The 14,637-nt window shown below is 38.6% G+C and overlaps 1 protein-coding gene and 1 long non-coding RNA gene across 2 annotated transcripts in view; both read right to left on the bottom strand.

Annotated features, from left to right (window-relative positions):
- Positions 1 to 179: 179 nt before the first annotated feature.
- LOC124269280 lies at positions 180 to 4,004 on the bottom strand. Its single transcript, XR_006896479.1, has 2 exons — positions 3,371 to 4,004; positions 180 to 3,249 (listed from the first exon to the last, which is right to left on the bottom strand). It is a non-coding gene; the product is annotated as an uncharacterized LOC124269280 (long non-coding RNA).
- A 49-nt stretch (positions 4,005 to 4,053) lies between these two features.
- The window catches only part of LOC124269279, a 38,781-nt gene continuing 28,197 nt past the window's right edge, over positions 4,054 to 14,637 (bottom strand). The window contains exons 2-3 of the mRNA XM_046704285.1: positions 6,698 to 6,840; positions 4,054 to 4,384 (exon numbers count right to left, since the gene is read on the bottom strand). Coding sequence (XP_046560241.1) covers positions 4,249 to 4,384; positions 6,698 to 6,840 — 279 coding nt within the window. The 3' untranslated portion in view covers positions 4,054 to 4,248. The remainder of the gene's footprint in view (positions 4,385 to 6,697; positions 6,841 to 14,637) is intronic.

Here is a 14,637-nt window from a genome sequence, read left to right as displayed (position 1 = left end):
TTTAGAAGTTGTCAAGATGAAGGAAAACCAAGTTATATGAATTGTCAACTTCTTTATTGCAATGAGTGAGACGTACCTACACTGCAACGTCGCACTCATTGCAATAAAGAAGTTGACTATCCTTAGAACTTGGTTTTCCTTCATTTCATAGAGAATTCGGAACTAAAAACAAATGCTAATTAGGTAAAGAAACATTTATTGTGTCACATTCACAACCATTACATCATGTGCCTGCTCGAATCAACAAAACTGGTATCACATAAAGATGTCATAAATGGCTAATTGGGAGATAAAACAATAGCATAGTATGACCCTATTATACACAAGGAGTATTATAAAATGCATTAAAAAATATCGATACTGCAACAAACTTTCAAACAATGAAAAATTGAAAACATCCATTTGACCCTAAAAGGTTGGACGTGAACACATGGCAAAACATTATCACAATGTTCCTCAATGAGCAATAAAACATCATAATACTACACAGAACTACTGCGCCAAAGTCATACTCGAGCCGGTAATTTAAATGCAGTTCCAGAATAACATTGTTTACACGCCTACGGGTGAGAAACCATTGTGAGATAACTGGTATTAAACATGTGTTTGGGAATCAATCCTGGTCCGTGGGTAGTTGCGCAATGATGAAGTACTTTCCAGAATGCAATGTACTGATACCTTTTTGTCTGTGTTGAAAATGTATGGCTTTATGTTGCGATTACATCTTCTGTGGTCTCATCTACTTTATGATATAGATTAACTGGACGTTAGTGTGGAGTATCACATTAGTTATAAGTAGTAAGCAGTCAGATGGCGTCATAAATGTCTGTTGTACTTTATAATAATGCGCCACTGTGATGATGAGAATCGACGAAATATATGAGTTTAGAGTCTGTAAGAAACAGATTACTGCATTCGTGTCTGTGATATGCCAGTTGTTTTAGCGCTCGGTGTTTCGCTTTCGCTCGTTAGATACGTTTTGAAACAACTCGTTGTTAGATAAATGGTATTTGATAGGCATGAGTGCGGTAATCATTCTGTACATCACAGCCACATACGAGAGGAAATCTACACAGGTGGACATACAGAGTTGTCCTAATGAACATGGAGTTGAGAAAAGCTTAAATTAATAGGCTTTTAGCAATTATTAATGGGCTATTAAGAAAAACAAATCTAGTGGATTGTACACCAGTTTCCTATTCAGATGTATTTCGGCATGCAATTACACTATCCACCAATTAAGGAAAACATATCTGGTGGATTGAACGCCAGTTCAAAATACATTTACACTATCCACCAATTGCATAACTGATCATTGCAATTCTCAATGCAGGACGTCAGCATATCATACATATGAATCAATAGAGATATCACGAACTTTTGAACGAAAAGCACGAATGGGGTAACTTCTATTATTTAACATAGACATTTTAGTTTATACTTGTACGTGTCAACGCGTTATTTGTCTGGGGGATGCAACTTGATAAAGGAAGTAAGCTTTCAGCTTAAAGATTAAAAATTCAGCTAATCCTGGGCTACTACGACCCATACTCTAAATCCAACAATATGGAAAACTTCAACAAGCTGACCTGTTGTTATCCCCTGGTTGTGACAGAATATGGTAGAATGACCGAAATGTGTGTCAGCGTTCAGCTGCTTTAAGCTGAAAGTCGCTGGCGGATGGATGTCATATGCAGTCTAACAGGCATGAGATGCTATGTTCGAGACGATATTTAGAAAATTAATCTGGAGAAAACTGAAAGTGATAGTTATTAAATGTAGTTTTCAACACGAAGAACTTTTAAGCAACTACGCCTAGTTAGATTTGTAGATTATTAACATGTCACCTTTCCCATTTAGATATTCCGAAGTTATAAGTAACGCTTCTGAAATCCGATCTGAGTCTAAGTCATTTGAAATACGTATTCTGTAGGAATTATACACGCATTTCAGGGTAAATGATGTCGTGTTGACTGTTCCAATGGACTGTTCATGGGAGTTTGTTACAATTACGTTACCATGTGTCTATTGAAAACATCTACTGACACAGTCAAGAAGTCGATTAGAACAGAACCAGACTTCAAGAGCTGCGTGCCAATTGTCTACACACAGGTAAGTTAAAACAATTATAGGAGTGGAAAAACGCCAAGCTAAACTCTGTTCAAGACACAATAATGTGATGCATGTCTGTCATTGAGACAATGCCATTACAGCACCATAAGAACAGTACAAATGGTATTGGTCTCCGATAGGAGATCTTCATTTACAACTTTGATGACACTCACGAACAGATAATGGGGCAAACTGCATAGGAACCACCACACAACACACGCTAGCTGTGTCTGCACATATCCAACGGTGACATATGAAACCAAATCAATGTACATATTCTTAAATGGATCTCGTGACCTTTGAAAATCCCACATACACCCTTCGCTAAATGTTCACACGATACACACAATGAACAGTTGTAATTGGTAAGTCAGCAATAATGATCGCGTTTCTTGCATCCCGCTGATGAATACCTACGTATGGTAGCATAGGCCCTTTGCGGGGGGTGTCATAATGAGTGTCATATTCGTGGCCTAGTCATTGATGTACAGACATTAAATACTGTCATGTATCTAATCTATCACACACAGCACAATCAGGACTGGGTCTCGACTTGTAATTACATCATATGCTGGTAAAATTATAACCATGTTTATCATAAGAGTGGAATCCTCACTATAAGGACACCGCTAACGCTCCATCTTAATGTAAACATCACTGACACACGCTTCTCCTGTGTGGGGTTATGTGGTGTTGACCTTTAGTTTCGGTAATCATCATTTACACGTTCTGTTCACATGCAGAATTATGAAGTGTCTACTTCCGTTCCTGTAAAGCATGTTTACATTTCCTATTCAAATGCAGAATTAAGGAGTCTCTCCTTCCGTTCCTGTAAACATTATTTACATAATTTTGTTTACATGTAGAATAATGAGTGTCTCCATCCTTTACTGTAAACATTATTTACATAATTTTGTTCACATGTAGAATTATGAAGTGTCCTTTCCTGCAATCATCAATTACACTTTCTATTCACATGTAAAATTATGAAGTGTCTACTTCCGCTCCTGTAAATATCATTTGCACTTTCTATTCACATGTTAAATTATGAAGTGTCTACTTCCACTCCTGTAAACATCATTTGCACTTTCTATTCACATGTAAAATTATGAAGTGTCTACTTCCACTCCTGTAAACCTCATTTACACTCTCTGTTCACAGGTAAAATTATGAAGTGTCTGCTTCCGGTCCTGTAAACATCATTTACACTTTTTGTTCACATGTAAATTATGAAGTGTCTACTTCCGCTCCTGTAAACATCATTTGCACTTTCTATTCACATGTAAAATTATGAAGTTTCTGCTTCCGTTCCTGCAAACATCATTTACACTTTCTATTCACATGTAAAATTATGAAGTTTCTGCTTCCGTTCCTGTCAACATCCTAGATGCACGCTGTTCCTGTACAGAGTTACATAGGGTCAAACTTCTGTTTCTCGTTTTCAGACTGACATTGTCCTCAGTGCTATAAGCAAAACATACTCTCTCTCATCAGAAGTTGACAGTTTTATTCGCGTTTCAAGCAGACATGGACATGCATGCCAGTTGTCCAATATGCTAGCAATAACTCATATTTTCTATGTTATCGAACGTTAACAGTTTTTTTTTACTGTGTACTAACATTGCTGTGGTCCATCTTACATGGCGTTCAAACTGTTTTATTCCATCTTTCAAAACGTTAAAACTGTTGCATTCCATCTTACAGAGAGTTAAAACTGTTGCATTCCATCTTACAGAGAGTTACAACTGTTGCATTCCATCTTACAGAGAGTTAAAACTGATGCATTCCATCTTACAGAGAGTTACAACTGTTGCATTCCATCTTACAGAGAGTTAAAACTGTTGCATTCCATCTTACAGAGAGTTAAAACTGTTGCATTCCATCTTACAGAGATTAAAACTCATATCTGTTAAAACTATTCCATCTTACAAAGAGTTAAAACTGTTGCATTCCATCTTACAGAGTTATTGTATTTCAGATTATGGAGAGTTAACTGCTGTATTTCAGATTATGGAGAGGTAAAGCTGTCGTTTCAATCAAACACGTGCTTTGTGTTGAATCGTATCACAGAACGTGGTGTATCTCGAGCAAATCCCTGTTTTATCTTGGATCCTATAATTGACGTTGTTGTACCCATCATATTGACTGCTGTGGTTTCAGCTGGTCGACATCGTATCTTCCCCTGGAGTTGGTCTTGGCAATGCTCTGCTGGTAACTGTACAACTGCTTCTCAAGGGCGTAATTTTCAGCTTGGAGGGCCATAATCTCTCTCCTGTAAATACGCCAACAAATGTTCATTTAAAGCTTCGTTTATTCTCTTTGATGGTCATAAGCCATATCAGATGTTAATGTCAACATATTGGCTAGTAAGGAGAGACGAGGGGCAAGCAAATCATTCGTATTGTGCGCAGATAATTACATCGTGTCTGGTATAATGTTTATGATGTTCTGGGGATTAGCCTACATATTAAGTGACTTGGCCCGTGGCACAGGGATTAGCAGTATCTCTGCGCAGTTCTGCGGTAAAAACACGTTCCTTCGAAAAGGTGATAAATATTTATTACAACTGGGTTTTATCTTCAGAAGATGGAGTAACTTCGGTGTCACAGTTGCAACCGGTATTACATGTTTGCTACACCCAGACTGAAGCTCACAATTCAATATTAATTCACAAATATGGAGATGGTATTGTTATAGCAGTGGTTAATCATTTCTTTTGACAAATATTACCTGCCGCTATTAGCGTTCACATATGTAGCAAGGTCCAGGGCGTGTTTTCTATACATTGTGCTTGACTAATGTTGCTGTACAATAATTATTACTATCATGATACTTCAGTCAGCTCTACAAATGCTAACCTTTGAAATGTTAAAAGTATAATTTCATAATTCATAGCCAACATTATTGAAATGAACATTTTTGGGTGTTATTATAAACTTTATAATCGTTATATCATTCTGTCAGAGAGAGAGAGAGAGAGAGAGAGAGAGAGAGAGAGAGGGAGGGAGTTTAGTTTTACGCCGCACTCACCAATATTCCAGCTATATGGCGGGGGTGGTTTTGCTTGTAAAGGAATATAGTGTACATTATATTATAAAATGCCGAGATTTGTTTCAGGGCCATAAGAACTTCCCAGGGGGCTATGTTTAAAGGTCTCAAAAGACCCCAAAGGAAAGCAAATTTTCTGTAAATTTTGCAATGTCTGCTGACGTTATTCTTCATCAGTCATCAAAGCATCAGAAAAGGGATAGCGAAGCGTTCCTCGTGTGAGGGACTAGAATGTAAATTTGAGATTTATTGAGCCTGGCTACATAACTCGAGAAGAATGAAGAATTGCATTCTCTACATATTTATTTTGTAGCTTACGCCGATAATATCAAGCGGAACTAAGACCTGTATGGTGGCGTTTGGCTTTGGTTATTGTCATCAATATTCAGTGATTATAGGTTATGTTTGGATGAGAGATTTCTGTAGACGACAGGCCACGCTTTAGTCTAGTTAGACCTTAAAGGGAACATAATACAATCAGTGTTTTTAGTGTCACTTTGACAACCTGGGGTCAGAAAATACTTGGCACTGATGAAAAATCGAAGTTCCTGACGTTAGTTTTCCATCCAATTGAAAGGCAATTTGTAAGTGGTAGCAGAAAAATGTGTTTATATTTCAAAACGTTTTGTAATTGTCATGAAGATGTAAGATATATTTCACGCGGAAATGGAAAATATGCACTTCGTTGATACAGTAAATGATAAATTAATGTTCAGTGTTCAGAATCATACTCTGGTGTTCAGTACTATGACAAATGACTAATGGCTATTACGTAAATATACACCCGAGTGTTTCGTATTGCCATGACAGTATTTTACAGTATATACTACCCATCCAAAGTTTAGACTTACACCACTCACTATATGTTATGTCTTTACCAATGGTTACATCGAAGATGAATTTCTCAACTAACTTGGGGGAACCAACTGCAAACCTTAAGAAGATGAATTGCACGACGGTCATGCATTAAATTGCTGAAAGCATGTGCAAATATTGTGCATGTGAACATTTGCGTTTGGGTGTAAAGTTTTGCTGAGAATTCGCCAATTTATTGAACTCATGACAATAATCTTTTCAACGTTACGAATTTGTTTTACAAGACATCAGTTCATGTGTAAACAGTGCCTTTAAACAGTATGGAATATTTTGCAATGTCTAGTTTAGAACAGTTGACTGAAGTAAGTGGCTACATGTACATTAGTGAGTGTAAACTTTTTATCTGTTGTATATAATGAATATATGTTTAATAATACAAACCAGATGAACATACAATGTGGTACCTGTTGTCTGAGAATGTCCCCACCTAAATATTGATATTTATCTGGATTGATTTGTGAGACGATTGAAACATTTTCTGACATAAATGTACAGCTGGACGAAGACTATTCTCACATGCGTAAAAACAAGTGGAAGTTAATCTTTACATCGCACAAATGCTCGATGACATAAACCATGTAACAAAATAAACACTGAGTTACGTGAATGGAAATGTGTGAAGTGTAATGTACGATCCCTGTGTGCGTCGTCAACCACTCACCACATCTGCTGCTTGTGTAGACGTGTGACGTCATCGAGGCTGTTGTAGTTGGGCAGCACCAGCAGATGGGAGTCGATCCAGTCTATGTGGACCGTCAACTTCCGGTCTTCTGGATCCAGGAGGTTGCTGTCGGGATCCGTGAGCTGCGGATAAAAGTCAAGAGTCCATCACCATTTGGACAAAGATGGGTTTACCTAGTGTACTAAGCAGGTGACATCTCAGTTAACGCTATTTCTAAAGGAGCTAATAAATGTTAATCACATTGCAATGCTGGAACATATGTGTTATAAGAAAACCAGAATAAAACTCGTTGGTCCTTTTGAAGCGTCAATGTTGCATTTGTGTGCAAGATCTGTATCCATCTACCGGTGTTTTTGCCTATGTGACGGGTACAAAGTGTACAGAGTGTAGCCTATGTCTGGTGTCCCCCGCCGTGATATTGCTGGAATATCGCTAAAGGCGGCATAAAACCATACCCAGTCAGTTTTGGTTTTTTTATCTATGACGTTTGAAGTGTTCCTGGTGAGATTGGTCTTTCCGGTACTTTTAGCACAGTGACTGGCCAAGGCTTTCGAAATATGGAATGGACATGTGTATGAAAACCTAATGCTGACACATTTGTTGTTATGTATAAAATATTATCACGTTGCTTCGATTATTTTGTTGATACTTGGGAGTATTTTCTCCTTATTTCAATTATTTTCTTGTTACTTCGATTATTTTCTCGAAAACTTGAAATTTCGAGCGTTTTTCGTTCCTTCGACTTCTTTCTCTTTAATTCAATTACAATTTCGTTGCTTCGATTGTTTTCTCTTTGCTTCGAACAATTTCTCGCTGCTTCGAGTACTTTCTAGTTACGTCAAGTTTTCTTCAAAAGCTCTGGCACGTCATCAATCTCACTAAAGTTTTTATGCAGGCCGTTTCTACTGAACTGATAAGTACTAATCGCTTAGGAATTACTCACTTTACAAACATTCACACTGTCCAGTCTTGATTATCCCCTGACATAGATTCCACTGGACGGAAATAGCAAAATATTGGTAAAAATATACAGATCATCGAAAATCATTGATGACACCAAGTGTTCCCGAAAATCGCAAATCCTCACTTTCAACAACAGCTGTAAATTTCACATGTACAAATATTGTGATCTGAGCCATGCTTCACTCATTGATGTAAATGTATACTTAACTAGACAAACTTTTACTTAAATGTTTGGATTTTCAATCTTGCAGCTATTTTGGAAATGTGATGATTTTCACCATGTGTCACTCGTGTGTTACAAGAACTCTGTATGGGTGGATGTCACACAACAGCTGGACGTATTATATGTGCCATTTATTTCTTAATCAATACCCCGCCACGGCCATTAAGACTGGGACTACACCACCGAGAGTATGCAAGTCCAATCGTTTACAGCAAATGCGTGCATTCTTTGTCCAGCTTAGAGGATGCGCTTCACACACGATAAGCATCTTCAGCTATACAATAGAACCATTTGTGATGATGTGCTTTAACCTGTTTCTGAGAAGGTATGAACGGGTTCAGCACTAAGGTTGTTTGGTTGTGTCACTGGGTACAAATAATTACAAGAGTCGCTCGGTTCACTTTGCTTGGAAAGCATGGAAACGGTTGCGTCGGTTACATTTTAATCGTCATTTTATTACATTTCTGAGAAAAAATGTCCACTGAGGATGGATGAAGTTTATCGCTTAGTTGGCACCGACACCTCGTAATTCGTAAAATATTACAAACTGCCTCTCTCTAAAACACAGGTTGAACGAAATGACTTTTCTAAAATATCAATATTGATAAAGAGAGCTCTTGATAAAAATACTGCATGGAAGGTGAGGTCCCATACCGATCTGCCTCCACACTCTAAAAGTGGGATGTCGTCTCACCGCACTCAGAGTCTCCGACCAGCCCCCACGGAGCTACAGACGCCTCAACAAAAATGGATTGGAACAACTGATCACGTCGATCACGTAATTTGTAATTTTTATGCCACACTGACATACATAATGGCCCATGACTTCTGCTCTGGAAGTCAGACAGTCCTCAGATAGAAAACGTTTTCTGTCCTACTTCTTTGTCAGTAAGTTATTACCTGAATACAGTGTGGTATCTAAAACAATAAGATATTCTTATTTCTAGCTGAGCGTCATGTAGTCTGTTTATCCCTTTAAACAACGGCAGCCGCTTCAGGATCGATAATCCACCTGATCATCTCAGGCGTTGTTGAGATTATCAGGATGAGAATAGGCTTAGCAGACGGGATCACAAAGAGTCGGGGTCTCTTGCACTTGCCAACTCAGCTAAAGATCCAACACATTCATTGCACTGGAAGCGATCAGCAGTCATCAGGGATGTAGTATTGCTATGAGCTGACACGTAATGTCAGTGCACGCACTCTTGAAAGTAGGTCATAAGGTAGGTTATGTTGACCTCCTTGCCTGAGGTTGCTAAGAACATACACCATAACACCACCGAGCGTCTCGGACCTGGATACCCACATATAGTGTAATAGCAAAACAAGGAATATTATGCATAAATCTAACATATTATTTCGTTACCAAAACAAACCCATCCGAGATCAAATCAGAGCACAGGCACAATAAAACGGCACATCCCCAACACAGGTATCGCATTGAGGTGTGTGTGTGTTGTGTTTGTCATGCAATCTTAACGAGAAACGTAACAACAGAATGGGCAAATTCTCAGAACAAGTTGCCCATTTGTAATGTATTAACATTTCGGTATTCTACGAAGGTGATTGTTTCTTTTTTTCTCGTTTGTCTCATTAGGTTCTACTGGATAAATCGTTGTTAATTATATTTTATAATCATTCAAAGTGTACTAAGGCCATGCAAGTGGTTAATAATTCATTTTGAAATAAAGACATTGCAAGGGATTTGTTTTGCATCCTCCAAGTGAGTGAGTGAGTAAGTTTAGGTTTACGCCGCACTCAGCAACCTTCCAGCTATATGGCGGCGGTCTGTGAATAATCGAGTCTGGACAAGACAATCCAGTGATCAACAGCATGAGCATCGATCTTCGCAATTGGGAACCGATGACGTGTCAATCAAGCCGTGAAGCCCATTTCTGGTGTCCCCCGCCGTGATGTTGCTGGAATATTGCTTAAAGCGGCGAACAACCAAATTCAGCCAGTCAGTCAGTCAGTCAAGCAAGCCAGCGAGCCTGACCACCCGATCCCGTTAGTCGCCTCTTATGTCAACCATTGGTTACTGAAGGCTCATTCTAGCCCGGACCTTCACGGGTCCCATCCTCCAAGTAAACGAAACGGAACAATAGCCTATCTCCACTGATGCCTTATTGTTTCTTTACATGGAATGTGTTTCTTAAATCAGATATTTGAGATTAGAAAATTAGGATATTGCTATGGAAATAGGAAGTACTTATGGAATATTCGTTCCGAGCTGACGGATAATGGCAGATCAATGCCTATGACAGGAGTATACTATATATGGTCTTGTTCTTTTGGTAATAACAAGATCCAATGTGATATGAGAAGGTTTTTACTTTCAATCCGACTTCCTTTGTGAGTGAACCCAGTGAAGTCGTATGAGTATTTTCAGTTCAATGTATTCAGTAGTTAAATTATATACATACATACATACATACATACATACATACATACATACATACATACACACACACACACACACACACACACACACACACACACACATACATACATACATACATACCTATGCATCTACCTACCTACCCACGTACCTATGCACCTACGGATAGAGCACACACACATACACACACACACTCGCGCGCGCATACACACACACACCTTCGCGCACACACACATTCTGTGTTAAAACGATATGTATTTGATGCTTGAAACCCTACTGAAGTACTTCTGTTGGCTAACTGTTCCATAAATGTGTTAAAGTAAATCTATTGCTCAATATTCCCAGCAGGTTCTCAATTGCAAATAATCTTTGTCAGAGGAAAATAATCACACAATGCTATTCAAACTTCCAAAACAAACGGACAAAGCTAAAGTATATCGAACATTAATTCACAGATCTGCCTGTCTGTCGGGATATTCTCATATTTCCGCCATTACTGTCCCATCCTCCCCCAATCAGTAGCAGGACCACTCAGACAATGATCCCACATGATGAACCTAATGCGACAAAAGCAATAAATCATATTTCCCTTGAGACGTGTGTAAAGCAATATTCATAATCGTATTTCTTTCACATATGAAATACATCGGATTCTAATGATAGGAGCGACACAAATGAAATACACAGTTCAGCTCCAAAGCCAATACCAGCAAAACAAATTCATAAAGTGAGTTTGTACAGTCGCGACCTCGAGACTGGCATCGTACATTTACTAACGAAAGTATTCTTTGACGCTTACATATCCTGAAAAGTTATGTATACTGGACAAAATACGTTAGGGATATTGGTATTTTTATAATTGATATTTTATCAGTATGTCAATGAATAAATAGATCATTGTTCATAATTTCAAAATTTACATATATCCCTAACTATTTTTGTCCAGTATACATTGTCTAAACCTCAAGCAAAATACATTCTGCAAAGTAAGTGGCAGTCAAACCTCGGTGAGATGTTTACTTTATCCTATTTCTGAAGCTACACTATCTCGCCTTTTAGGGTGCTCATTAGGATGGATACGTCAATAGAATTGCAGTAAAGTCATTCTTCGTGATCCTACAGTACACATCACTAGTTGTCTGTGGTTGTGTAGTGTCCGCCTCCCACCATCCCCTAGGGCCTCCATTAGTTGTGTCCTGCTGTCTTGGTGTATCGCCACAGCTTGTCACGCATACAAGCAGCCAAGACACTGCACACTCCTCATATTGTTTTTTTTGTTTGTTGCATTTTTACAGTAGTGTATACTCATTACAATTTATAATATCTAACGAAAAAGTAAATGGCAACTTGACCAGTACTTATAAAAGGTGTCGACATTTGAATTTATGGAGGCTGCATATTTAGTTATAGTCTATAATAGCCAGTTAGCTCCCTTTGGGTTTCATTGAACCCTGGCACTTTTCATCAAATCTTATTTAAAGATTCGCTATTAATGTTCTTTCATTCCAGTGACGATCTACCTCCCAGATGGGACAAAGGGAATCCAAATATATATTACACTCTATACACTAATTGCTTGTTAAACATGTATTATTGTATGTCTACACAGCGCTATTTAGAAAGTAGTCAAATGTAACAGATTCTGGTACTTTTGTTACTAAGAAAGTGTAATCCCAAATATAACATATATAGAAGATATTTTATGAGTGCCCATGTCATACTATGTTTACGACACGAGTGCCTAAATGTTGGTATATCCCGAGCGAGCGCGAGGGATATACCGATATTTAGGCACGAGTGTAGTAAACATAGTATGATATAGGCACTCATATAATATTCTATTTATTACCGAAGTCGTTAAACTGAGGAAAATAAACCCAATTCTACTTTCAAACACAGGCTGGCTACCCGCCGTCGCCGTACGTAGAACGCAACGTCACAGAAGTAACGTGACGTCATAGCCTTGTTCATGACGTCACGTAACCATGACAAAGTGATATTTTGCCCTAAGGCATCGTATGAAAAATATGAACCCCGATATTTTCGCCCTCGTAGGTAATAAATTACATGTGATCACTTTCTGAATGGCATTGTGTAATCATAGCTTTCAGTCGTGGGAGCCGTGCCAATTAACACTTATCAGAGGGGTACACACAGTCCGCAGTCTAGACTACCAGTTGTCCGACTTCCACTTTTGTGGAAGCCGCAGAGACTGAGCTGATTAGACGATTAGGTGCCTGACTCTGAGGGTGAGTGTTCGAATCCCGGATGGGACTCAACAGAACAAAAATACTACAATCTCTACTTTACTAAGAAAGTGTAATCCCAGATATGACATGTTACATGTATAAATGTATTCTATTATCACTTAGTAAATTTTGTGTTTGAAAAGTAGGTTCTGTCAAATGTCACCTAGTTACCAAATATTTTTATGAAATACTCCTGAAGACTAAAATGTTCTATTTGTATGCTATTGATGTGCAAACCTGGTTTTCTAAAACATGAAAAATGAATACATAAAGATTTAGACATCAAGAAACAAATGTTATGTTGAATGTTAAGAAGAGATTTTTCTCGTTCCGGTTTTGTTCATGGAACCTCTCCCACATCGGCATCCAAAGGTCATGTGACACTGATATCACACTAGGTCAATATTCAAAGTGTAACTCACTAACTGATCAATATAAAGCATAAACGATAACAGGAAGCATTGTTGTAAAAGACAACATGAGGAATTTTCATTCGAGTTGACACTCCACAGAGCGCCAGCCGAATATTTCTTGAGCTACAGTACGTTGAACATGAAACGCTGGAATGGAGTGAGAGGCAGTGGGTCGTATCTACAAACAAGTTGACAGAAACGGTGGTATAATATGACTAATCAGCAGCTCCAATGACGACAGAACTACCATCACCATGATCAAACACAACCATGTGTGACATGGAAGCAACGAGGAATATACATCACAGGACACAATACAAACATTGCCATTGACCCACATCCCTATTCAATATTAACCCCGGACATAGTTTACTAGTAATATTTATTCTATGTCAACACAGTCGACCAACACCGGTGGCAAGCGCTCACGTGATCAATAGATTACGACGACTAATTGCCTCCAGAGAGTTGGCAACGGAGACCGACGATATTGCTATCTCTACCCTGTGGAAATACTAGTTCATCTTGGAATGAGTGACTCAGCGTCATCAATGCTTCGATTATTTGCTTGAGGCCGATATTCAAAGTATATTGGTCTTTTGTCAAATGATAACAGCACTGTAGCATTAAATACAGGAATGTATGAGTGAAGGTTTCAGTCCTACAGGGTACTTGATTGTCATGCACCGGAGAGATTCGGCCACTGCTGTGATGGTGTTTCATGTCTCCACAACGTCGTAGGGTCCAGCAGCTTCGGCCTTTGGTCTCTGCAATTCACAACGTTTGAAGTACCAGCGAGCGTGCTCTTTCAATGAATAGTTAAACGCGTGCCATACGACCCTTGCTCAAACGTTGTTTAATCACGGGTTGCAGGCCTAATTACAGCCTTCAAACAGATCTATTGGGAACCTTTGAAGAATATTTCCAACTTTGGCGCATCTGCAACAAACAGTCTTATGCATTTCGCTAGTGCCTTTTGGTGTACAATTGACTTGCCTTGGCATGTTTTTGTGACCGGTGTCCTACGCTCACCTTTTCACAAACACCAAGTATCAGCACTAATCGACAGTAATTAAAAAATATGATTCTCATGTGATAGTCGAAATATGCCATCGACTCTGTTTAAAACAGGGATTTCTTATGAACATTGAAAGGCTTTATTCGCATTTACTCCAAACCGCCATGGTGCACTATGGATTTATATGAAGCATGCAGTTTTATAACAACGACCACCGTCAATGTTTGGCAGCAAAACTGAGAGTATTATGTTGTTCCTGGCTGAAGTTAATAAAAATCTATCAGTTTCTATCTAAGGTTATTGGCAATTTCCACAATCATGATGATACGAAGACGTTATGGCCGTATTCTGTTCAATATCATATTTGATCCAACAATCAGCAGGTCACCAAAGAAACCTGTGATGAAATTGCCAGCAGAAATTGCCCATGTATTAGCCTATGGCGAACAGACGCTTTTGGTCGATAGGTAATTTACTGTGACAACTACAGTCACTATTCTTGCTCTACAACTGGAACTAACGGGATCATCAATGTGAAAGGTCAAGCTATTTATTTCCGCAACGTTTCACATCACGTTCCAAGAGAACGGGTCTTGCCTTCACAAATTATTTTCCACTGTCATCAAGGTTTCTTCAGCTTTTGTTAACCGAAGGT

The sequence above is a fragment of the Haliotis rubra genome, unplaced genomic scaffold (assembly GCF_003918875.1).
Source record: "Haliotis rubra isolate DU_JTF1 unplaced genomic scaffold, ASM391887v1 Scf1434, whole genome shotgun sequence".
NCBI classification, from domain to species: Eukaryota; Metazoa; Mollusca; class Gastropoda; order Lepetellida; family Haliotidae; genus Haliotis; species Haliotis rubra.
The sequence above is the reverse complement of the archived record's forward strand: the minus strand, read 5'-3'. Positions and strand labels throughout refer to the sequence as shown.